This window comes from Colius striatus, chromosome 1 (assembly GCF_028858725.1).
Source record: "Colius striatus isolate bColStr4 chromosome 1, bColStr4.1.hap1, whole genome shotgun sequence".
Lineage (NCBI taxonomy): Eukaryota > Metazoa > Chordata > Aves > Coliiformes > Coliidae > Colius > Colius striatus.
In genome coordinates this window covers 157,511,950-157,539,208 of record NC_084759.1, presented here as the reverse complement: position 1 = coordinate 157,539,208, position 27,259 = coordinate 157,511,950, and the positions used below count along the sequence as shown (strand labels likewise).

The 27,259-nt window shown below is 36.1% G+C and overlaps 1 protein-coding gene across 18 annotated transcripts in view; it reads right to left on the bottom strand.

The window, feature by feature from the left end:
* Positions 1–27,259, bottom strand: part of ANKS1B (ankyrin repeat and sterile alpha motif domain containing 1B) — a 431,515-nt gene that overhangs the window by 187,576 nt on the left and 216,680 nt on the right. For 14 of the 18 annotated variants that reach the window (XM_061989149.1, XM_061989314.1, XM_061989231.1 and 11 more), the window contains exon 1: positions 12,986–13,186. In XM_061989149.1, the coding sequence (XP_061845133.1) occupies positions 12,986–13,186 (201 nt within the window). Of the gene's footprint in view, positions 1–12,985; positions 13,187–27,259 lie in introns of those variants that run through there. The other 4 variants (XM_061988906.1, XM_061988958.1, XM_061988983.1 and 1 more) reach the window with 1 other exon arrangement.

Here is a 27,259-nt window from a genome sequence, read left to right as displayed (position 1 = left end):
GAGATTCCTCACGTGTTCTGGCTACCTCTATCTCCCTCCTGAGAAAATGGACTTTCCAACTACAGGTACTTAGAAACCTGTGCTATCCAAGGACAGATACAAGTAGATAATTTGCTACAAGATAGAGATACTTCTATCTCAGGATTCTCTCTTGATTTCATATATGTGGGTAAGCAATGCTATGTAATTTCCTAGACAGATAATGAAATAATAATCCAAATCAAAGGCTGACCTCAGAAAAGACCCTTAGATATTGTCCTATATATTCCCCACAGACCAGACTTCCCCTGCTTGTGCTAGCATTTTCTTTATTCTCTTTTCACTGAACCTCCACTTCTTATTCTTCAAGAAGGAAGGAAATCAGTATGTGCTTTAAACAAATGTGTATAGGAAACAAGCAGAGGGGTTGGACTAAATGATCTCTACAGGTCCCTTCCAACCCTACCATTCTATGATTCTATATACATAGCAGAGTTATGAGACAGAGAGAAATCAAACCATACAAGCAGGAACAGGAGAATTTGCTAACAAAAAGCCTGATTTTATAGAGAACCAAAGACTTATTTGTATCTATATTCTTTGGCATAATATTCCAGTCCTGCTGCATAAAGTGATTTTTTTTTGGGTGGGCGGGGGGGGGGGGGTGCAGAATATGAAGATCTACTATTTCTACGGGCAATAAAACAAGTACTTAAAAAATCAGGACACCAGCAAAGAAAAAGTTCATGGACAAATTTTCAAATTCCAAGAGAGATGGAAAATGGAAAAAAATAACTTGCACTGTCGATTCATAATTCCTTCCTGGCAACAAGAGTGGTGCCTAGAGAGTACAGAGAAGCTAACAGAACTATAATATTCATACTATTTTTAAAAATGGATCAAGGCTGAAAACCAAACAATATTGTGCAATCTTTTATCCTAATGCAGCATAGCAGCTAAGAACTATTATTTCTTTATAAACACCATCTTAACTTCAAGAATTGGGCTTTCTATGTGGTTTAAAAGGACGCTGTTTGGAGAGAGCACACCTGAAGCAATGAAAAAGCTGTTAAATAGTGTGGCTACTGAAGAATAGAAGCTATTAATCATTTCAGAGGTTTTAAGAGCTGTAAACAGCTGCACATGGATTTGGTTTTAGCATTAGTTGGAAGGTTCCAGTGAATGTGATGCAGATTTTTCCTCCCCTTTTCCTAATTGCAAATTCATGGCTAATAACTAGACAGAGGAAATATTGTTTGGGATTTATATCAGAAAGGTCATTTGATAGGTGTTTATCCATCATACTTTTATTCATGGTATTCCAGTTTTTAATACTTAAACTGACAGTTAGCACTTGTATGCACAGTAACCTTATCCCTCCACATCTGTCACCTGGGCAAATACTTTGTCTTTTTTACTTCAAAACTTATATCTAGAGCTTGTCATTGGATCCAAAATTTTTCAAATAATTATTATCCAGTCAAAGACTTACAATACAAATCTAGAACTGCTATGTTATATCTTGCAAATTTAATTTGTTCCCATCAATAAACACAGAATCACAGAATGGTAGGGGTCAGAAGGGACCTCTAGAAGTCATCTGGTCCAATCTCCCTGCTAAAGCAGGTTTACATCGATCAGGTCACACGGGAAGGTTTTGAAAACCTCCAGAGCAAGAGACTTCACGTCCTCCCTGGGCAGCCTGTGCCAGGGCTCCCTCACCTGAACAGGAAAGAAATATTTCCTTGTGTTCAAGTGGAACTTCCTGTGTTCCAGCTTGTGCCGTTATCTCTTACACTATTACTAGGCACTGCAGAAAAAAGATTTACCCCATCCTCTTGACACTTACTCTTTAGGTATTTATAAGTATTGATAAGGTCTCTTCCCAGCCTTCTTATCTCTGGGCTTAACACCCCCAGGTTTCCCAATCTTTCTTCATAAGAGAGATGTTCTTGGAGTAATAATGTAATTAAATTAAGTTTCAAATAATGAAATAAAACACTGCATAATACTAATAAATGTTTTTAACATGAGTTTTCATTTAAGTTGTGGATAGTATGTACGACAAGTATATATACCACCATTTCCATTAGCACCCACCAGTCTAAAACAAATATAGTGTATTGTTGCATGGAGATTTTATCCCTTATACACAGTAATTGGAGCTAAAAGAGGGACAGCAAAAGATACAGTATATAATACATTCCATAGTGAATAAAATGTTTTCAATGTTTTATATAGTGTTTTAAATTCTAAAGAAGTAAATTATTGGAGAATAATGTAGCATTTGTATTACTTGGTTTTCTTAAAATACATTTCAAGCAGGAGTGCACTAAGAAGACCAGAGACCAGGTATGAGTTTCATTGTGTGGTCTTGTGTTTACAATGAATAAAAGCTTGTTAATCAATTATGCTTCTGTTACATAAAATCATAGTTAAGACAAGGTAGTTTGCTTTGTCTGCACTAGGCCTTTACCTTATTTTCAGCAGTTGAAGAATGTAACTTTTTTCCCATCGAAAGTCAAGAACATCAAACTTTCTCAGAAATGAACCTGTACTTAGACCCATATAAAACACTTGTGCAAAGGTTTTGGAGGTTACCTCTGATGCACAGTGCTCAGCTTCTGAAAAATCATGACAAAAATGTTTCACTCATTTTTAATTGTCTAAAGTTATCTTCTGAAGAATTGTTCTTCTTCCTAATGCTGTATGACCCAGTTTCTAAAACACAAATTCAAATTAGAAGCATGTTTGGATGTATAAATACTTTAGAGTGATAACAGAGTTCTGCGGTTCCAGGGGAATGATGCTAGACAAGTGTAAATGCCGAATGAGAAGGCAGTTTAGGGGTCTCATCATTGCTTTAAAAAATCCATTGGGCTAAGGTTGTAAAATAATTAAGCAATGCAACACCAGAAAAATAAAAATAAGTTTAATTTTAACTGCTAGCTCTTTAAAATGTGTACTTATGTACACTCAAATCTCAGTACATTGAATGAGTGAGGAATTTTGAGGGAAAACATCAGCAGAGAAACCTATGATTGAAGATGATGAAAATCTACACTCAGGATGAATCCCATGATCTAAAATACATATTGGTATTGTATTTGCATTTTATGTGTACCCTAATCATTCATTCATTCTCCAGGGGTTTTCAAATACGATTGCTAAAGGACCTAGTATTTCCTCTTCAGTTTCTTAAGACTCTTCATCAAATATCAAATAACCTAGATGATTCATATATTTTAATTAATCAAGTATTCTTTTATCTACTTGCAGTATGACCATCCTTTATCTATCTCTTCCTCTCTCTCTCTAATATTTCAGTGGTTTTCATTTACACTGTATTTCACTAATTTTCACACTTTGTTCTTTATGCTAAAACTAAAATGACTCTTATCTTACTTCTAGCAGTGGTTGTAACTTTTTAAATATTGCTTTTATCTGTAGCATATTTTTAAAAACTTTTCTGAATGCATTCTACTCATATAGTTAATGAAATGTAATTTTCTCTCCTAATGTTTTCCTTGTTTTGCTTATCTATTATTTCATGATGTATAGTATCTCTACTTTGCTTTAGATTAGTTCTGTTTTATTCATCTGCATTAACACTTGTTCGTATAACTACCTGAGCATTTCTTACATCACTAAGGCTTCTTTCATAAAGACTAACGTGTCCAAGAATCTTATGCTTTTTTCCAGTTATCTGTTAGTATCCATTAGTCTTTACCTGACAACTTCAAAATCCCACCATGTAACTATATGTCTTCAAGCTCCTCCATAGTGCTGTATCATTCAAACACCTTTAACTTAGGGAAGTCTGTCATTGTTTGAGATCAGTTTACCTATTGGTCCAGAGGCCATTTAACTGTTTCTTGTTGAACAAAAATGTACTAAAACATTAATATACACAACTGTATATTGTATTCCTTTTAAAATTCCTTTTATTGTCTGGGTTTTTTAATTATTCGTACATATTCGCATACAAAACAACTAAGAATAAACTATAACTTTCTGTTACAAGGTGACTTGCTCAGTGGATGAGAAAAAGGCTATGCTCATCGTTTGCCTGGACTTCAGTAAAGCCTTTGGCACCATTTCCCACGGTGTGTTGGAGAAACTGGCTGCCAATGACTTCGATTGATATCCTCGTCATTCGGTAAAAACTCTCTGGACGGCTGGGACCACAGAGTAGTGGGGAATGGAGTTGAATCCAATTGGCAACCAGTCACCAGTGGTGTTCCCCAGGGCTCAGTCCTGGGGCCTGTCCTGTTTAACATCTTTATTAATGATCTGGGTGTAGGAATCAAGTGCACCCTCAGTAAGCTTACAAATGTCACCAAATTGAGTGGGGCTGTTGATCTACTGGAGTGTAGGAAGGCTCTTCAGAGGGATCTGGACAGGCTGGATCAATGAGCCAAAGCCAATGCTATAAGTTTCAACAAGGTCAAGGGGCAGATCCTCCACTTGGGTCACAACAACCTCATACAATGCTATAGCCTTGAGCAGAAGTGGCTGGAAAGCTGCCTAGCAGAAAAGAACCTGGGGGTGTTGGTAAGCAGGTGCCTGAATATGACTGACAGTGTGCCCAGGTGGCCAAGAAGGCCTGTTTGCATCCTGGCTTGTGTCAGAAACAGTGTCCAGGAGGACCAGGGAAGTGATTGTTCCCCTGTACTTGGCACTGCTGAGGCTGCACCTGGAACACTGTGTTCAGTTTTAGGCCTTTCACTACAAGAAAGACATTGAGGTACTGAAGCATGTCCAAAGAAGAGCAACAAAGATGGTGAAAAGTCTAGAGCACAAGTCTTATGAGAAGTGTCTGAGTGAACTGGGGCTTTTTAGTCCAGAGAAAAAGAGACTGAGGGGAAACTTTGTTGCTCTCTACAATTATCTCAAAGGAGGTTGTAGTGAGGTGGGTGTCAGTCACTTTTTCCCGAGTAGCAAGTGATAGGACAAGAGGAAACGGGCTCAATTTGTACCAGGGGAGATTTAGATTACATATTAAGAAAAATGTCTTCACTAAGAGGGCTGTCAAACACTGGAACAGGCTGCCAAGGGAATAGTGAAGTCGCCTTTCCTATAGGTATTTAGAAGATGGTAGATGTGGTGCTTAGGGTTTAGTGGTGGACTTGGCAATGTTGATTGAAGATTCTAAGATTCTATTACACACATGCCACTGGCTTTAAGTCTACTGTTGCCTTCCGTTTCAAAGCTCTCTATTATTTACCTATAATGTAAATACAATTATAAACTGATCATCCTTTGAATCTTTAGTTTATCACTCTGAAGAGTAAACTCTCTCAGGCTTTCTGCCTTTCTTAACCTTTAAATTCTCTGTTACTTTTAATGATCTTTAAATATTGTCATATTTCCCATATTTTTAATAAATTATGAAGAATAGCATTATACATATCATTCTATACACAAACATATCCAATTCTTGAAAATTTAGCATTGTCCTTTTTGGTAACAAAATCAGTTGCAAGGTTTTGGCCTTAAAAAATAATAAGAATGTTCTATCAGCACTAAATATCTTATTAAAATGTCATTTTTTAATATAATTGTTAGAATTTTCATCTGCTGTATCAAGATAACTTTCAGATGAAATATTTGCTACCAGTTTCTCATAAACATTTATATATGACCAATAGACTTTTCCTCACATATGTACATACAGCTCAGAATACAGCTCATCAGTCTTTGTACACCAAGCTGAAGGCTCATCTCTGCACTAGGCAGGCTTTCAGCTCAAACACATTTAACATTAACATTTAACATATTGTTAGAACAGATGGGACTAATTCCAGTCCTTAACTGTCACAGTCACAGATATGTACCATGAAATAGTTTCTCTTTTAGTGGTGACTGCACATGCAATGGCTTTTAATATCTGGATTTGTCCCTTTGTTTTTAGTGAAGGTAAGACTGAATCCAGTACATTGATATGTACAAGTTCTATGGATAAGTTCTTTCTCTCAGACTGCTGTACTGTGAGCTTCCAAAGAGGCATATACACAGTTGATGTCACTAACCCGAATGGCAAAGGTGAATAAAAGGACATTCTGCCACATATATTGGCACCTGGATTGCCTATCAAGTGTACAGCCTAAAGTTGTGCCAATATGCTTTGTATGAATAACCTTGTGAGGAAGAAAATGGAAATAGAGATATATTCCAGATCAAGCAGAGAAAACCTTACCTAAAGGTTAACTTAGTAAAACCTATTAGACAGGAAGATGGACTAATCCCTGATTTCACCTCCAAGACATGATTATTAAGAGAAGTTTAGACGAAAATATCTTGCCTCTGACTCTCAAGGAATCCACCATACACGTGTCTTAATATAGTCAACAGTTTGTTTGGAGAAGGGTTCCTTATGAATCACTTGTTCAAATGAAATACACAAAAATTCTGGGTGAGCATGTGTGTGTACACAGAAACGTGCACACACACAGAGCAGCAGATTCCTCTAAAATCGCTTTCCACTGGGGAATGAGCACTGCCTCTCCAGATCTACATGTACTCGTACAGGATGATGAAGAATGATCTGAGACTTCAAGAGGGAAAAACAATGTAAGCTATTATTTACACAAATGATACTGAGGACTATGTAGGCAACCCTTCTATTTCTCAACCAGCTTGAGAAATATCATGATGGAAGAATTAATTGGTGCATGTGGAATGGGAATATTGGTAGAGAGCTGTTGCTGTTGCAGGATGACAGGCATGATCTCTGTCTCTGGCACTCATCTGAGCTCCACTTTGCAGGTTTTATAACAAGAAATCCTACTAGAATGAAAAAAGAAGATCTTGAAGTCCCAGGGCTGGACATTCTGAGGGAGCAGAAAAAGCTTTAATAAAAAATACTTTTGTTTCTTTTTCAGAACACTGGATGGATTCTAACAGAAACCAAGCCATTGAAATTTTTATGCTTACATGATAGCATCCTAGTAAAAAAAAAAAAAATCAACATGGCCTAGACAGAGATTCAGCTGACCAGATGAATCTACTTTAATTTATCCTAAAATAGGTACCCTAATAGTTATTCAGCCAGTCAGCTAAATTGCATTCTAGGCTCCATTGACTTTAATGGCTGATTAGGTACTTCACCTAGTTGCCCACAGATACAAATTTTGAACCATTGGAGGTGCGGCAAATACACATTGCCTGAGATCCAATTGAAGCTCCAGATGGGCATGGGTCTTCCCTATCCATTATCATATTTTCCAGGTCTATATAGATGTCTCAGACATCTTAAATAATTCCAATATGAGAGCAACTGAACTGAGTTCTAAACTAATAACTGGTGAACATCTAGATGTCTAAATTGGAACTTTTACTCTTCCCCTCTATGTTTGGCTAACAGATTGGACAAAGGGAAGAGCTGGCCTGCCTCAGGAGACATAATCACAAAAAGATACCAAGATGAAAGAGAGGAAGACTCAGAAGAGAGCAGAGTAACAAAGACCTACTTTGCTCAAGGAAATAGCCAGGGCCACAGTGGCACTGCGAGGAGCTCTGCAGTTTTAGTGTCAAACATTGTAGATCTGCTATGAAACTAAAAGTAATTCTTGGAATTTGTAAATGAGGTCCAGATAGGGGACTGAAACTCATGGTTTCAGGCATACATTCTAACATTTTACTAGATGTCCAGAAAGAAATATTAGAACACAGTTTATACCAGCATCATTGTGCTGGGATTTGTGTTCCTTCTACTGTGCTAAAAACGTGGCTTGCTGCATATCATTAACTGCAAATTTTAAAGTTGCCTTAAACAGTTCTTCATTTCTGGGTAAACAACACACAGACAGTGCTCTATAAATCTTTTTATGCTTCAGATCATGCATAAGTGCCCTGATAAAGTCTCTGCAATATCTATGATGGGCCTGGAGAGTTCAGAGTCTGGATGTTGCAAAGGTTGATCTGCATTCCTAAATGCATTAGGAGTTGGCTTTTGAAAGTCACTATGGACTAGAAACCTTGTCAAACATTGGCCTCTTTTTCAACATCTGCAGCATAGTTAATTTAAGCAAGCTATTGGCAGACTGACTCACTACTTCAAGCTTTCATTCATTGCCAAAATAATCAATCTCTGCACCAGGTATTTTTGGATAAAAGCTGTGGTGGTCTCTAAAAGTGCCACTGCACAGAGAATTTCTTTCAGATGTGTTTCACTCTGAAGAAATAAAATTGCTTCTGTCCTTTATACTTGATACAGAGTTTAAGGACCTCTAGAGAGATTAGAGGCAAGAATTGCTACGTATTCCAGGACAGCAAATCCCAGGAATGACACACAAGAGAGGATAGTCTCCAGATAAACTTTGGCTGACTAATAAACACCCACACCTAGTAAAAAAGAAAAGAAAAAGAAAGCAAGCAAGCCAAAACAAGCAGCTAAGAAGGACTGAGAAGGCAATCCGTGCCTTGCACTGTGAAACCAGGTAAATGCTTGTGCAGGTAAGTTCACAGAAGGAATACAAATATAGTAAGTTATTGGAAAGAAAAGAAATGCATATGAAACTAAGATAGTAGGTGGAAACTCAAGATATCTGTATTCAGTTCCTAGAGATGTTACAAGCTCTGTGTGAACTGCAACATTTAAGAGGACTTTCAGCTGCATTAAGCACCAGGACTCTAGAGCCATCTGAGATGCTCAGTGATATCCCACCTGGACTCCAGTTGCTAATCACAAAGGGTCTGGCTGTCTATATTCCTCAGTAATACCTGCCAGTCTCATCTGGATCTCCTGGATTCCCTACAGTTTCTCAATTCATGCCAGATGCTTATATTTAGAATATTGAGTTAATCTGTTAAACATTATGACTGTAGTCATTTTAAGAACTAGCACCCCTTTTCTCAAATATTTAAACAATTATAAATTCCACCATGCAGTTACTCTATGCCTCAGTTTCCCAACAGTTACTCTATGCCTCAGTTTCCCAACAGTTAAAAAAGAGAGAATGAAATAAACATATTTAAGCAATACTTAGATCAGGCAATGCAAGCCATTTAAGTACTTGAAGTGGTAGATACACATGTCCATAAATTCACAGCAGAAATAAAAGTCTAATGTCTAATGTCAAGTCAGATTATCAGTTGTTACTAGTGAGCAATATTTTGGAATGTCAAAAAAGACAATAAAATATTTCATATGGTTTGTTAGCTCCCTTTGGTTGTCTAGTGCCTATTTCTCTCATACAAGGATTTAGAAAAATTTTAAGATCTATTATCTTCATCAAATTGCATCATTAAGCAAGTCATAAAATTTAAGAATATCTTAAATGATTAGAACAATCTATAAACAGTCATTTACAGTCCTTAATCAGAACTAGTCCCAGTTGGGCAGTGATTTGATTGAACTGCTTTTATCTCTGTGAATCCAGAATGGAGTCTTTGAGCCCAGACTTGTATAAAGCTGCATGCAAGGACCTAGTGAGCTTGCACATTTGTTTTTTTCATCTGTTTCTTTCTGTAACCTTCTTTCTCAGAATACAAGTTATGTAGGCCTGCAAGTCTGCATGAAGATCATAGCATGTCCCAGGGATATCTGTGGGACCTATGCATCAAATTATGTTCAGTGACTCATTAGGTTTTGTTACTGTTTATATCTAGTTTATATACTGTAATTTATTTATGTAATTTATGTAATTCACATTAGGATTAGTTTAACTGCAAAATAGCCTTCACATTATGGAACTGCAGTATCTTCTCTATATTAAAATATGGTGTATCTCTGCATAAAGTCACTACAAATTCTTACATCTGAAGGACACTGCAGCCTATTACACAACAAATCAAACTTAATAATGATTGTATATATATATATATATGTGTGCATATAAATAGATATATACACACACACACACATATTTGAGCATGATTCTACTCCTACAAAAACATATGGATCAAGTCTTAGGACTGAATTTTCCTTGGGCCTACTAAATATTATGCAAGTGTCATTCCTGCGCGACACTGATAGTAGGTAGGAATTGCACTGGATATGTGTGCAAATATGCTGCAAGTAAAAATAAAGTAGGTCATGAAGGCAGGACTAATTTTTTAATACTATGTTTCAACCTGTTTTAAAAACATATATTGATGAACTATGGAAAAATTTTTGCACTGTAAAGTTAGCATGAAACAGGCTATTTCTTACTATAAAGTCCACACAGTTCAGGTAACATAAACAAATCTTCCTAAATCTAAGCGTGGCCTAGTGAATAACTTTCCTAATCAGTAATAATTTTTCTGATCAGCAACCCTAAGGGGACTAAAGACAAAATGTTTATTTCTATGATTTAATGAATGATTAAATATGAAATCTTTTTATCTGAAAAACACTTTTTAATTAGAATGCTAATTTAATTAATATCATTTTACTGTTGAGAGTATTACAAACAGAACATATTTTTTCTCAGATATATGCTATTCCATGAACATTAATTATATCATTGTGATATTCCCTCTCCTGTTCTGAACATCTAGTAAGACCTGTACTACTAAATCATACTTAATAGGAGTGTGATGGTTGTTGCTTAGGCAACAGAATGAATAAATGCAGGTCAGAATGTGCTTCCAGAAAAACAAAAGCAGGAATATGGTACAGAATGAAGAACAAATATGTTGATAAGGTTTTTACTGCATTGAAATATTAGAGTTCTTCAGTGTAAAGCAGCTAACCTATTTGAATCATTCAATTTAATAGGATTGTAAAATATAACTTAATATGTAAACTGCTGCAATAAAGGTGAAGCAGTTTGCTCAAATTAATGAAGACTACAACATTGAAGTTTGGAATAATCTGAATTTTTCTCTTAGGATAGCAGTCTTTCTTCTCCCATTTTTCTATACATTTTCCAAGTTTAATTTTGTCTTTAACATTTTGCCTAGAATGGGAAAACATTTTAAAAACCAGTCATTTAAATTTTCATGAGAGGCTTTTCTTACATAATGTTGAGATTTTCAAAATAATATCATATAAAGAAATTGATGTTCCTTAATCATTCTTAATTCCAATAAAATATGGGAAATACTGAAGCTCTGGTACAAACAAAAACTGAAATATATAATAGCATGACAAATAGTGTGAAATCAATAAATTAGAAACTCCTCAATTACTGAAATTATACATCTTTTATTCCTAGGCAATTTTCCTGCTTTTTGTTTACTCGTATTTCAGAGTCTAATCTTCCATTCACATATACATGTTACCCAGACTAATATTAAGAGTAATTATGTATTTTACCTGTGATATATATTTGAAAACAAGCCACTTCAGAAAATGCATAAATTAAAATGACCGGAAAACATTAGCTAAGACACGAGTATGCAGGCAGAACTTAATCTGCCTGATAGTTAAAAACTTTGATTCGTGTATTGAATAATATACAATTTGTATGTTTACATAAGTATGCTCATAAAGGCCAGAGGAAATGAGAGTCTTATAGTTCCCCCAAAACATATTTCAGGCCCCTCCACAGCCAGGGAACAGCTGGAAAGCCCTCCAGGGTTGTTTCTTTGGCTCCCCTGGTGCTCATCATTTACCTGTGGTAGGTGTACCTCTCTGCATTTGTTATGCCACCTACAGCCTCCTGTAAACAATTTCCTTAGGTAATCTCTTTAAGGCTAAACAATCATCTACTTATGTAACTAACGCTGCAACATATATAAGAATATGTAGCAACATTTTGGGAAACTGTATCTTGAAAGGCATTTTGTTCAGACTTGCTTTTAACATTGCTGAGCTGAGAGTAGATACTTGCAGCTTTGTTTTTAAGAGTATCTAAAGGTACACATTCTAATGATTTTTACTGATATAAGCAAAGATCCACTCACATGGTAGCCATGTAAAAACAGGAAGAAGCCTCCAAGTTATTTTAACACGGAAATGGCAGAGATCTGTGCCTTAATTTTCTGATCAGTAACCTATATAGTGATATTGGCAATATGATATTATTGGCAAAATAAATTAAATAGAAAAAACACAACTAATGGGATGATTGGATAATCATAATATCCATTCTGTTCCACTCACGTTTCTTAAATGCCAGGTGTAAGTTTTGAAAAGTTAGAATTTTACCAAGATATACATTGTTCCTAAAAATATCTATAAAAAGGGGTGATCAATAATATTTTAAGCACTGATACTTTATAAGAAATCTAGTCAGGATTTTTGCAAGACATTCAAGTAATGGGAATACTGAAGCAGGTAGAAAAGTGATTATATAACAGCCTTACAAGTATGCTTCCCTCTTTACTGTCAATATTAATTTTAGTGGAAAGTTTGTGCATGACAGGTCTTTTTTACTTTACACCACATGGTTATACTGTAAATCCTGAAGTGCATGAAATTTTATTTCATTCATATTTTCCTAATACGTATCTAGATTTAATCATGAAAAAGGGATATTAAAAAGGAATGCATTACTTTTTCACAGAGGGCGTAAGTTTCAACAAGTGAATCCCATAGCCTGATTATCTAAGATGCCAAGAAAAAAATATTGAGACATCCAGTATCATTTGCATAGAGAGCACACTTCATTAAATAGTTTTCTATTTTTAAAATACCTCTCAATGCAAGAATAGCAGTGCATGCTATTTAAGCATTATTACAATGATGTTAATGTTTAAATAAAAGTAATAATGTGGTGTACTGCAGATAGAGGTGTTTACAGCTTTTACATACTGTGAAAATCCTGCAACGGATTAAAAGAACTGTGCATTTTTCTTTTTGAATCTGAAGATTGATGAGGGGGAGAAAAAAACCTTAATATTCAGGTTTTTTCTTTCACCACATCTCTGGCTAGACTATTTTGTAATGTGTACAGTTTGGAAGTCTATACAAGGACAGTTTATATATTAATTTAGCTAGACATAAAGTGAAACACTGAACAGATCTTCTTAGTGCAATGCAGAATAGCTCTAAGGTTTTTTACAAGCACATAAGAGACAGACAAAAAAGGCAGCTACAGTGTATATACACAGCTATGCACAGAAGATTTCTTACCATAAATTGCACATTGTCAAATCCATTAGCCAGCAAGTGGTTTTCATACTGAGGTAGCCCAATATTTTCCAACCATTGTCCCACTGTCTGGACAGGGCATCGGGGTCCTGTAGGAGGGTGAAGAGGGAGGCGTTTAAGCAACGAATAACCATCCACTGGATAATAGCGGTAGTCCTGGGCTGAGAGGTGGCATTGCCACATCGTGTTCCTGGGAAAGTTGGTATCAAAGGAGCCCGCCAGCTTGACAGATTAATGTTTTCAGCAAGCAGAAAAGTCAGAAGTAAAACATAGTTTACAGGGCAGTATATAGCGTAAGATCTGATGCTAGCTCTACATTTCTTAGTTATTAATCTTTACTACAGACTGGTACGTCATACAGTAGGAAAGGAAAAAAAAAAAAAAAGCATATCAAGCTGTCAGCTAAGCTGTTCTCCGTTATATGTGATTGTTGGAATACTCCACAATGAGCAATGCACTGCCAGCAGCAAGAATTCTTTTTATCAAGTACTCCTACACTCATCAGTATGCAGCTCCATGCTTCTTGCTCCCCCTCGCTCTCTCCCCTTCATTACCCAGCCTAGGCTACACCTCGCATTTTCAATAATAGCCATCAGATAAGGCAGATTTTTTTTTTTGTCTGCAAGCTGTAAGCCTGCTGCTGCTGCTTCCTCCTACACACCCATCCAAGCGTCAATCTTGAATGATGAGAGCAGTCAAAACAAATGCAGAAAATAGCAAGATTCAAAAGCAACCTAGAGCACTTAAATCTGAATAGAATCTTCATACCAGTTACGTTTTACATATCTGTTTGTTGTAGATTTTTCCATTCCACAAGAGATTAAGAAATGTGATACATAAACCATAGCCTATGGCATGGTTTACTATGCCTTCCCCTTCTTTTTAATACAAGATAGGTAGTGGTATGTATCTCTGCTTTTCTAATAGCAAAACCCTTTAATGAATTGATAATGAACCCATTTCACAGTTTCTCTCCTGTAGTACAGCAAGAGACATAAACGGCACAACAGTTTTAGTCAAAGTAATTAGATTATCTGCATGATTTCTTCAACCATAAAACAGTATAAGACATGTGAAAACCTTCATGCCAACATGTAATAATTCATCTTGAAAAGGTCACCATTTCAAATGCATAATTAAGAGCATATTTTTACTAAACAAAATTGTAAGTTTATATAGTTTTCTTACAGAAATAAGAATGACAAGAGGCCACATATACGATTTGTGTGATTTAGAAAAAAGATGTATATTTTATCAACTGTAACTGGAAAAAAAATGAACTTAAAATGAAAGTACAGTTCATTTTTCTGCATAAGAAACTAAACACCTCAAGATGTATTTTCCATCAATTTTCCATTTTGAGACTGTTTCTCTCAAGATTGAAGCATTTTACACCTTTATTCTGAGAGGAATGTTTACTAAACTTCTGTTTTTCATAACGGGATCAAAGGACTTAGTAAAAAAGGCAAAAAATGGCTAGATTCAGGATACGATTCTAAGAAGAATCCTTTCTAGTAGAACTTCATTTACACATTAATTACCTTTCTTTGCTTTTCTTGAACATTGTGAATCTCAAGCAATGACTATCCCTAAGTAGGAATTTTAATCCAGGCATGAGGAAATTATAGATAGATATTACAGATAAATAGTATATATATTACAGATATCTATCAAGTGCATCACTTGGGATGTTTCATAGAAATTAAAATCTACAGTCTGATTGACATGTTGTAATACAAAGTCTATGCAAGTAGCAGTAGAGACTCTAAACTTTGCTGGATATTTAAAATGAACAAAACTGTAAGAGTTTCAATTCTAATCTGACTAGTTCTTGGACTAAAACGGAATGATCTTTTACTCTGATATAGCTGTTTGTATTTGTGGAAAATTTCATGAAGCTGAAGTCTGTAATGACTTTGTAGGATTTTAACTGAGGCAAGGAAGATCTTTTATGAGGTTGGAAAGCTGCCTAAGACAGATCTGTTATGAGATTTTACATTACTTCATGTCTTCTTGTTCATTTGATACATTACTACATAAAATATGGAAGGTTCACCAGGTATCTCAAAAAAGTACTGGAAGCTTACTTGGAGCTGGTAAACTTGTAATTGCTGAAGAAAGTTTTAGAAGTTTTCTCAAGTACTGAATAAGAGTAGTATTTGAATATATGAAATAGAAAGCGTGTATTTTAGGTAAGAGTAGAGTTTGCACAAATAGTTAAATGTCCTTGAAACAGATTAAAGGATAATATTCTCAGATATACTAAATTGATAGGAATCTAGGTCTCATGGAGATACAAATGCATGTGTTCACATCTGTCTGTAAATCTTCCCTATTTCGCAGAGTTTTTTCTATTCTGAAGCATTGTACGTAACCAGAACATAATCCCTTCTGGGTTGTGACTAGTCAGTAACAAGACTGTAAGGAGAAGGATAGGCTATGTTGAGTTGAACTACAGTGGACTTCTCTTTGGTAAGCTAATTTGAAAGGCTGAGTAAGCTCTTCAAAGAAAAATTTGAGAACAAAATGAACAAGATGAGAATTAAATACTAAATTTTTCTTAGTTGATTGAGAAATCATGAATTGCTTCAAAAAGGATTCCTGACTCTGTCTTCCACTTTCCCCCTTAAGCAGAAAAAATTGATACCAGAAAGAGACATAGTGAAGTATAATCCCACTCTTTGAAAGGATTTTGCATAATTGACTGCCATATTTCCCACATATGCACAGACACAAATGTCTATGCCCCTTGCATCCCCCCCACCCCATAAAATGTTCTGCTCACAATAAGCCACAGCCAATACTCAATATATCAGTTTCGTGGTCAAATTGCCTCTTCTTTACTTACTATAAACAGCATGGAAGTTATGCTGCCAGTGATGAGAAGTGCTTGGCTCAATGCCTAGCAAAAATATAGGCAAAATTCAGTTTTTGAGTGGATCCCCAGACACATTTCCTCATCTAGCTGTCAGTAATGTCTAACTATCTCCATGGTCCCAGCACTGGATGATTATAGCACTTCTGGTCCCACTGCACACTCTTCGCCAGCTCTGTCCCTTGCCAATATAACCACAAATCTGAGCCCATCAACACAACATAAGGTAGCTCAGCAAGGGCAAAGAAAATAAGAAGAAACACAGTCAGTTTGCTGCCTTGTCCTTATCCCTGACTATTGTGTTGTTGCTTGAGTATCCTGTTATCTACAAGACTTTTTTTCTCTCCTTCTTCTGACAAGGATAATAGTAAAGGTGAATCAAGGCACAGAATAGAGCCAGGAATTTGCTTATTAGGATCAAATCTTTAATTAAGGCAACTTGCAGCAATTTTAGATCTCCTTGTTCTTTGCCAGTCCAGGAGGCTTATCTTAGAGAGGCTGCCTTGATATTTTTTCTGAGCCAGTGCAAATGGAATAGGCGTTATTGTTTCAAGACTGGAAGACAACCTCTTGATTTTGCTAGTCTATGATTCAGTGCCAGCCCTATCAGTGCTCTTTGCTTATGCTTAAAGCTAGTCCTGATACTGAAAAATGTCATGCAAACTGTATGAGATGGTCTCAATGGAAAAACATTTTCATACTACTGTGTTTTCCTATGATTTCAAAGAACATAAAATTCACGATAATCCTTAGAATCATAGAACGGTAGGGATTGGAAGGGACCTTTACCAACCTCCTTGCCAAAGCAGGTCCACCTAGGTCAGGTCACATAGGAATGTGTCCAAGTGGGTTTAGAAGACCTCCAAGGAAGGAGACTCCACAACCTCCCTGGGCAACCTGTGCCACTGCTCTGTCACCCTCACAGTAATATAGTGTTTTCTTATGTTTAAATGGTACTTTTGGTGTTCTAACTTCTTTCCATTACTCCTTATCTTGTTGCTAGATACAGTTGAAAAAAGGAATGCCCCAACCTCCTTACATTCACCATTTATATACTTTAAATATTAATTAGATCTCCCCTCAGTGTCCTCTTCTCCAGACTAAACAGCCCCAGTTATCGCAGCCTTTTCTTGTATGAAAGATGTTCCAGGCCCCTGATCGTCTTGGTGGCCCTGTGCTGGGCTCTCTCCAGAAGTTCCCTGTCCCACTTAAGCTGGGGAGCCCAGAACTTGACACAATACTCCAGATGAAGCCTCATCAAGGCAGAGGACAGGGGAAGCAGAACCTCCCTCTCTGTGATACCACAATCAAAAAAGATGTACCTATTCCTGCATGGGAAAACTGGTGCATGTGTCTCTTATAGGGAGAGCAATACTTGGTTCTTTCTTCTCAAGGCAGTAGAAGCACATTGAAGTGCTGTCTGCAAAAAAGATGCCATCTGGTATGCTATACAGTAATTTCTACAAGATGTCTTGTTCCCAATGAGACTCAGAATATCTTTATTGTAGGGTTTGGAATTGACTGAATCTGTGATATCAGAAAGCACATGATTTCAAACATGTTGCAAGGCAGATTTGCTCTAAACGCAAAGGAATTGCAGGTCCCTTCTATTTTATTGTCTCTATCATTAAAAATGAGTATTTTCCTTTCTTTTTAATTTTTGGTTGAGGAAAAGAAATAAATAGAGTGATTATTTTGTAGAGGAAATGCATCCATAATCATTATGAATAGATTATTATAAACCGTTTTCTTAGCTAGGTAAATACCCATTGGACATTGGTAAACACTTCTTGTGTTAAGGAATAAAAATCTGGAAAATTTTAGTAGATACTGACCAGGAAATTTCTGAGTGGAAACTATAGCACAATATGAAAGGATGAATCTTTTAAGCAAATACATGGCCAGTTTAGCAGAGCTGGAGAAGAAATTAATGGTAGAATAAGTATTGTAAACATTATTATTATTAAAGCTTTCAGCCTTTTCCAACACTGTGTAGGACAGCATTTTCCTCTTGGTATTTAAGATTTCAGACAGATAAAAAATAAATGCTCTCTCAACATTGTGACAGAACTTGTGCTACAGCAAAGTTAACATGACTGTGTGTTCCAGTGAGTAAATGAATCTAACATGTATTCCTGGAGAGGAGATAAGAATAGTTAGGAACAGGATGTTATCTGAGAAAAACTATGTCTAACATCCAGCAGACCAATTTAAAGTTTATTATGGGAGAAGTATAGCAGGTTTTAAGAAATGTATGAAAGGTTTTGCTTTATCTTTTGCACTTCAGTTGTAATATTAGGCTACTAAAAATGCTTAGATTTTAAATGATCTTTTTCATAAACTTCTGAAAAACTTGGATGTCGTACATAAAATCTGTAACGTCTATCAGCAGCCTAGCTCTTTGGATAATGATATCATTTTGGATGATCATGTTTTGGTGATGCTTAATATTTTCCTGAAAATATTTTTAGAAACATTTTTCATGGCATATACAGAAATAAATCAAAATCAATAGAAATTCCTTGAATTTAAATAACACTATCTATAATCTAAAGGTTACATTTCATTGCTCATGTGTGTCTCAGTGCACAGTGTCTCAAATCACAGCTAATGCAAACTAATGGAACAACCCTCAGTGACTAGGAAAATCATCCTCTGAGTTCTTTTCTCATTTTTATACCAATATCTATTACAATATTACAACTATGTAAGAACAATAACTGTATCTAGAATAACTATAACTACCAAGTCAGCAAAGACAATTCATTTTACTTGACAGATCATTCATCATCAGTGAAATGTACTTTGTGAACCCCATTGGCCTTTCTATAGGTTTGTGTTTCTGACAGTTGATGTATCATTCACCCAGGAACAGCTCTGTTGAAGTACTCCACTCCATCATCAAACATATTTTTATTACAGACATTTCAAAGTTAAGATATTTTTCATGTTCAGTTGATTGCTTTGGGACCTTTGATTTAGTCTCCTTCAGAGCCCACCCTGTTTAGTGAATGAGGGATAGAAAGACATTTCTTACTGGAAAATGAAAATACCTGTTTTGTAAAGCACAACCACTGAACTGGGACTCAGGGTGCCTTGTTCTATTAAAGAGTATCATTACTATGATGCTGAGCAATATATATGGTGAGACATATCACCATAGAGCAAGACTGCTTGAGATACAGTTGGCCTTTCTAGATTCTGATTTTGTATTTTAAAGGGATAAAATTGGGGGATAATTTATTTCTAAAGACAACAGGAAAATCAAACTATGTTACACAGCATTGTAATAGACATGACTTCAGTCAGATTTATATTCCTGGCCTACAGAAATATAAGATGCAACCTCCTGAATTGCAAGAATTATTTTAAGAGCAGATTGATGTTTCACTGTGACACCACAGGATCAATTGCATTAGATTCACCACAGCTCTGTCTAGCTTCATCTAGCTTCAGACATTTACCAACTGCATTCACAGTGGCTACTATTAGATGCCTGCAGAAAAGTATAAAAATAAGATGGACACGCAGTGATCCTTTCCTAGCATTTTCCCAGTTTCCAGCTATTTGCAGATCAGTGCCTTCCTGAAAGAGAAATTATGCCTTTATGCTTAATACTCCTTCACGGATTTTTCCTGACAGCTTGATGATTCATTAAATATGCTGGGATAAGGAGGGTTGCAGGGAGAGCTCCTCACTCCATGACTCTGTTCTACGGGAAATGGAGGAAACAGAGGGAATATCTCTCTTCATGTTAGATGTCACCACAAGGTTAATAGGTTACTATAACCTTGTACTGCACTTAGAAAAAAAAATCAGTTAAGATGCAATTAGAATTGAGCTGTTTTTTTTCTCCCCTCCTCAAGAGCACTGAAGGAACTCCTACTGCTGAAGTCAGTGTTGAGCAGGTGATACGAATCCACATCTCAGTGGATCCCCACTGTACTATGAACTTATTCTAATATAAATTCCTTCAGTGGGATAAGGAGTTTTCAATTGCCTGTCAGTTTTTGAGGAATCATATTCACATCCAAGAGAAAAATGTGTATGTCCTTATTCTGAGTTCAATGAAAGTTAATAACATTTTCTGAAAAAAGGAGTTAGTTTCTTAGACCATTTTCTATGCTTGCCTCAGGAACTTCTGCAGGATAATAGTAACACTACACTCACCACCTATGAGTAATCATTTTCACTGTTTTTGTCTAGCAAGAAAAAAAATCTTGCAAATTTACATGAAAGCATGACCAATGGAAATATTTTATTTAATTCAGTAGAGATTTTAGACTACTGTTAAAAACAAGTACACTAAATGTTCATATATATATACAAACTACATATTCTTGCTAAAAATACTACACGAGCCCAACCCTTTATGTTGTAATTCCTGGCACCATAAAACCAAATTTATGTAAATTCAAAATTGTGCAAATCTTTGTGTGGCTCTGTGCTAAACAAGACTGGACTAGTAAACATGCAGAACTAGATAACAGAGAAATATTTGAAGAAATTGTTCAAAAAACATTTTGAAAGAACATTCATTGCACAGAGATATCTTGAAAAAGGTAAATACAGCCATTAAGCTGTTACAGTTAGTAACAGTGACTTCATAGATTTGTTAACTGCTACAAGGTCTTGTGGAGAGCTGTTGAATGAGACACCTGTACTAACACTGCAGTAATCGTATATTTGAAAATATGAATCTTGAAAGTATATGTGATGAAAAATTAAAGATTCCTCCTGTGGGTATTTTAAAAATCAAAATCAATCTAAGATAGTGTGGCGCTTTGTCTCACTTGTTTCTTGTTTTTGCCTAGTTGCACTCTGAGGCTCCCTTACCCATAACGTACCAGATTTTAGAGTTCTCCTTTGAATGAGTTCCCTTCTCTTCTTCCTGTTTTTTCTAGCTTCATTTTATAATTCCTTTTCTACCTTCCTTATTTTTTTTGCTTCTACTTATTGTCCTTTTAAGTTGTGATCATTTGCTCTTTTGTCATTGTGTTGGATTTGTGTGGAGCCATTTCTTGTTAACAGAAGAAGGGGCTGCAATATTGACCCCCATAAACAGTTGTCAAAACTTTCCCCAGCTCTGAGTTGGATGCATCTCTGGCCCTGTCTAGTACAATCTGGTGCCTCTGCCATTTAAGAAGAAGAAATCAATAGCACGTTGGGGGAGATGGAAGGGCGGCACACAATTGAGGCAACCACATGGTCCTCCCAGTCAGTGAAGGAGGAAAGGAGAAGGATTACTGGACTGGAGACCTATTGCGGCCTGTGGTGAGAGAGCAGATGTTCCCCTGCAACCCACAGAGGGCAATGGCGGGACTGATAGTTTTGCTCTTCATAATTGTCCCATTCTGTGTTGCTTTCTGTTCATTATGTTTTTGTTTGTTAATGGATTAAGTTTTGTTTTCTTCCCCAGGTAGTCCCGTCTCTTTTGCCTGAGACCATAAGTGCTCAGTGAGCCTTCTGTGCCCTTAAGGAATTCCAAAGGCCCTTGATTAGTCTTCTCGTCCCTGACCTGCTGGGAGAGAGAGGAGTGAGAGAGCGGCTGCTCATGGGTCTTTGCGTCCAGCTGGACCAAAACCATGACAATCATCTGTAATCCGTAACTACAACAATCTGCTGGTTTGTTTCACATCTACCTTTTTCCTTTCACTTGTTCTTTTTTTCTCCTCTCACGTCTCCTTTCAAGTATTTTAAAACAGGTAAAAAAATTGTTATTTTTAAAATTAAGGTACTTATTTAAGATTAATTATGCCTGAGATTTGTCTAGAGTTGAGATTAGGTTGGATTTAGGTCTTTGAGGTAGTTCTAACTCAACTTCAACATTTTAATAGATTAAATCCAGGACAATATAATATCTTCTACATGCATTAGCTCTTCAACATTAACCAATAACTAATTGTACAGATGATACTCTAAATTTGCATTGGAAAAAGTGTGTTTTAACGGGAGCAAAGGTAACTTGAAGCTCTTTATCATAAAAAAAACATTGAACATTCCCCCTCACCTATTTCTTTCCTAGAACATAGAATCATAGAATCATTGCATTGTTTCAGCTGGAAGAGACCTTTAAGATCATTGAGTCCAGCCTTTGTCCCAGCCCTTTCAACCACTAGACCATTTCCCTAAATGGAGCATCTATCCATCTCTTAAACACCTCCAGGGACTATGACTCCAACATCTCCCTGGGCAGCTGTTCCAATGCCTGACAACCCTTTCAGTAAAGAAAGTCCTCATAATATCCAGTCTAAACCTCCCCTGGCACAACTTGAGGCCACTTCCTCTTGTTCTATTGCTTGTTACTAGGGAGAACATTCAGAATCTCAGAAATTAATCTATAAATCCTGAATAATTTACCACATTTCACTGTGATGATGAGACAAAATTATAATAATGAATAAAAAACAGAGGTTTCAGGGCTCTGAAGGCACCAATGGGCCTTGCTGCCCATGCTCAGCATCTCCCCAGGCCTCCCTCACCCTGCCCATGGTCCAGCACCCCATTTTAGCTCAGCATGTGGCAGTCAGTCCCTGCCTCAGCAATGCCACAGCAGTGCTGGCCCCTAGCTCTGCCTCTGGCCTTAACTGCTGGATAAATGCTGGATGTACACTGTAGATAGTCTGTTTCCTGGATGGACCCCTTGGACATACATAGAGGCTTTTTCCAGTCCTGTCTCCTGCAAAGACTGAACCCATGTTACAGCCTTGTCCCATTCCTATCTCTGAGTCGATCTCCTTTTGCTCTTGTCTAGGCTCCTCCCTTAATGGACCCTGGACCCAGGTCATCTCTCAGGGGCCTCTCTTGAGTGCTCAGTGGAACATGTTACCAGTACCTGGCTCTGCCTACTGTGTGCAGACCTCATGGGACTGTGCCCTGTGAGCGAGGGCACAGCTCACTGCCATTACATTACAACCAGCCCTCTCTGCTCCCTGACAAGAAGTTAGGTTCTCAATAGGAACTTGCTTTATTACATAAAACTCTATAACTGCCTTCTGTAATATTTATCCCCTGGCAACACAGACTCTGCAACACCAAAAGAAAACTGCGGCATCTTTCAATGAATAATAAAGATGTTACTTGAGTGGGTGGCATGCTGGCACAGCTTTGGCAACTCACTGGACTGTTTGCATATGGATGAGGTTATATAAACCTTGTTCATCCCATATGAGAGCTCCTTTATGCTGATTGCTCAATAATTACTCTCCCACCTCTGGAGCAGGACCTCTGAGCGGTCCTCCCCTACCCACAGATGGAGCCTAGCATCCCGTGTCAGGAATTCATGTCGATGCCTACAGACAGTGCAAACACCCCTCATGGCATTGTACTTAGTCCTGCATGGCTATTTGGTTTAGAAATTGGAATGATAGAAATGAAACTTTTCAGACAAGTTTAATAAACTGTATGCCAGGCACCATTCCTTCCATTGTTGCTTTGTCAAGGCTAATGGATCTCAGCAAGAGCTTAAGTGATCTTACAGGTACAGATCAGCTGAAAACATACTCCTCAGATTGGTTTTGTAACATGTTAGAATTGTTTTCTATACCACGAACAAGATCAAAACTAGACCTTGGTTAATAAACAAAATGAACACCTACAGCTACTGGTCTAGAGCTGTTTAGCTACATTCCCTGCTATTTGCTGTTTGAAAACTTCCATGAACATAAATTTATGCTTGCATAAATTTGAGAAGAATGTCTGGTCTCTATATGAATGCTATGTTCATATGTAAATAGGAGGATTTGTGTACTGACAAGATAATTTATTCTTTGGAATTATGCTCTATAAACCATTTCAAATAGCCTACTAGAAAACAGAAGTAGTAAAAAGTAACTGACATGGTCCATTATATCCCATAAATAGAAAAACATTCAAATTGCAGAGTTCATTAAAAATATACATGTAAACTAATTCATGAAGTAATAAATAATAAATACACTTCAGAAATAGTTATCGTAACTCACAACTTTACACTAAATGCTGTTATTGGCATTTAATGAAAATGAATATTGGCATTCAATAATTTAACCTCAGCCACCTCAAATTGGTAATAATACAGTAATCTAAAATACTGAGCTAAAGAAAGCAGTGAATAAAAGTAGAACAGGTTTGGGAACTTCCTTGTGTCCTGGGTTATGAAGTAGGGGTGGTAAGTAGTAAATAGCAAATAATTTTTCAATGATTTAAAGGTATTCAAATACAATATCTTCCTGAACATAGGACATTGAAACAAGACAATACTGATTCTAGTGTTACAACCATGAACTCAGGTTAACAGTCTGGGCTAGAAAGCAAATTAACACGTTTTAGTTAGTTCAATATTCTAAATTACTTCATTTTCCGTAGGTGGAACTAAAACTAGTAACAACTCTGTGTGCTGTAAATTCTATATTCCCCAAATATTTTTAACTAGCATGTGATGTTCTTGTGATTACTAGAAATGTGAGCTTCCAAGGATTCATATCTATTTAAATCTAAAGACTATCAAATTAAGAAGGAAACACGAGTGAATCAACTGAACTTTCAAGAAACCGTTACTAATTCAGTTTTAGTAGACTTAAATCTCTATATAATTTATGAAAGTTAAACTTCAAAGTCTCACCGGCAACATCTTTAACCCTAACATATTTGTAAAGGTAATACCCAAATCATCTCATACAAAAGACTGTCAAAGATACTGAACAAAGTTTTAGAGATTCAACCTTAGTAATCACTTTATGGTTTTCATACAGTCTGTTTTAGAAGTTAGGAATATTCTGTTCTCTTTAAATGATTTGCTGGTCTCATTTTTCATCAGATGCCTTTAACTCCACTGAGGTGATTTTTAACCTGGTATTGAACTTGATTTCTCTTTAAGGAGTAAATGTTGTTCAATTTAGTGTCATCTATCAATTGAATTAAATATTAATATACGTGAGTGTAAATAGTTACGTAGTTGCAAGGTTCAGATTAAACGGCAAGGAAAAAGCTGAACTTAAGCAAATGACTTCTAAAACTCTCAAGAAATCTGATTATTCCTTTCATGTCATTTATCACGGCTTGAAAAAAAAATCTCATAATCTCTGGAATTACAGTGGGACAAGTATGCAAGCATTACAGAATGAAGACATGGTTCGCTTGTCACTTTTTAGGCACACAAACAAACATTGGCATTAAATGTGTTAAGTCCAGTGAAAGTGTCCCTGGGGAGATAACAGATTACAAATACACCTCCAGACTACCATGGTTCCGTGGAGAAACAGGCAAAACCTCAGTCCTACAGGAAATACCTTTGTAAAGTGTCTTAAAACACTTTTTTTTTTTTAAGTTCTGAAGTCTACAATACACCTTTGTTGTTTCTTTTATGTCCTATCTAGACAGACATAGCTCATCAATATTCAATACTGTGTTACAAGAAGATACAGCATGTGCAGATCAATGACTTCAGCAATGTCTGACAAAAGAGAATTGTCCAGACTGCAGTTTTAGCATTATCATCCTCAGAAATGTTTTCAAATCCACTTAAGAGTTAGAGAACCATTTGCTGCCAATGGAATCTAGAAGGTAACATGAGTAATATTTTTAAGCAACTTCCACAACCAATTTATTAGAGTTCTAACTGATTTTATTTGTACTGGTGCAACCTTATATATAGGCAGGTATATTCAAACTTTTAAAGTTAGAATAAATGTTATTCACTTAATTTGTTTTTCTGCACAATAATGCATACAGTTTTTCTTAGCATTGTCCCCAAACACGTTTAGACATCATCCTACTTCACTCTCCATTTTATGATTAGTTGTCTATACTTCTGCACTGCATGCCCTTGGAAGTCAATGAAAATCTGATTTTCTGAGTTTTGTATTCTCTGTATTCACACCACTCTTCACTCTGTCTCTAAACAAATACTATTGGTGTATATGAACATAGTATAGGTCTAACTCATGCCATATGTACTTATTAACATACACGTCTTTATACGTCAGTGCCCCTCTCCCTCCTTTTAATGAAAAATCAGTTAATGTGAGAATATTTTACAAATACTGAAACAAGACTCTACAAACAATTGTAAGTACACTAATTAAATTTTCATAGATTTGAGTAGTATATTCATACTGCATAAATAATAAATTATTCATATCTGTGGTCATATAGACTTTTCTAACTATGTTTATCAGTAGAACATAAGGATCAGATAATAAATTAATAAAGAAATGAAGGAAGAGATGGTAGGGATTTGGTGTGCATAACTCCTCTTTCAGAGATTAAGCCTTTCTACAAAATAATTTTTTAAAAAAGTATATTTAGGTCTGACAAATATTTTACTGAGTGCTCTCCTAAAAAAAATCCTAAAAGGAATACATATTTTTCCTTAATTCTGTGAGACAAAAAATTACACTTTTCTTGCTCAGAAATATTAGTATAACTGACTAGATTGCTAAGATTTTACCTTTCCAAAGAAGAAACTATCTATATTGGAATAGGGTCTGAATCCCCTATACTGCTTTACTAAAAAGTTACATCTGATGTGGGGAAATGTCTCTGAAAAGTCTTAGTATATTAAGTCAGTCAAAATTACATATTAATCTTCCAATTAAAAGAGAGTTTGTAGAAGATTCCATTATTCAAGTAGTAGTGTTGCAGAATATCTAAATTTAGCATGACAAGATCTGATGGTCACAAGTAGACTACAATCAAAATTGACAAGAATTAGGCTATACATTTATTCACTGATGAATAGGAATATTTACAACACTATAGTTCTGTTGTCTTCAGTTTCTCTGTTTGTTGTCAATCTTCTTTATTCCTTCTAAAAGACATATGCCAGAAATAATTTATTCAAGTCTGTGAATAAGATGATTGAATTGCTTTGCAATGAGTTTTGGAAAAAGAAGCTTAACATTGAACACAAAACCACGGACAGAGATAAAAGGTCTATGTTGATAGATGCCTATAGAGAGAGTGGAAATTAAAAAGAAAATGCATCAGTTAGAGTAGCCTGTGTCTTCATTTGTAGCAGGCTGTTTCAAAAACAGCTCTGATTAATTGGTATATGAAGAGCATGTAACTGAATATTACTTTTATGACACTACAGGGTAAAATTGCCGGTATAATAAGAATACATGAGTAACAAAAAATAAGATAAATGCTTGCAGCTCTTTGCATCCAACTCCCATTGTGTTTATTTTAAAACATAGCTAAAAGCTCTACGATTATCCTGCAGTTTGCTCAGTCTTCTGTAAGGTTTGTTTGGGGATCTAATGGATCATTACAACAGATGCATCCTTATCTCGTTTAGGCTTTCACAATGTCCAAGTCAATAAAACATTAATCCAATTATTTATGATTTCTTCTGTAGAATTTATATGATATTTGGGTAAGTTCAGTGTCACACAATGCAT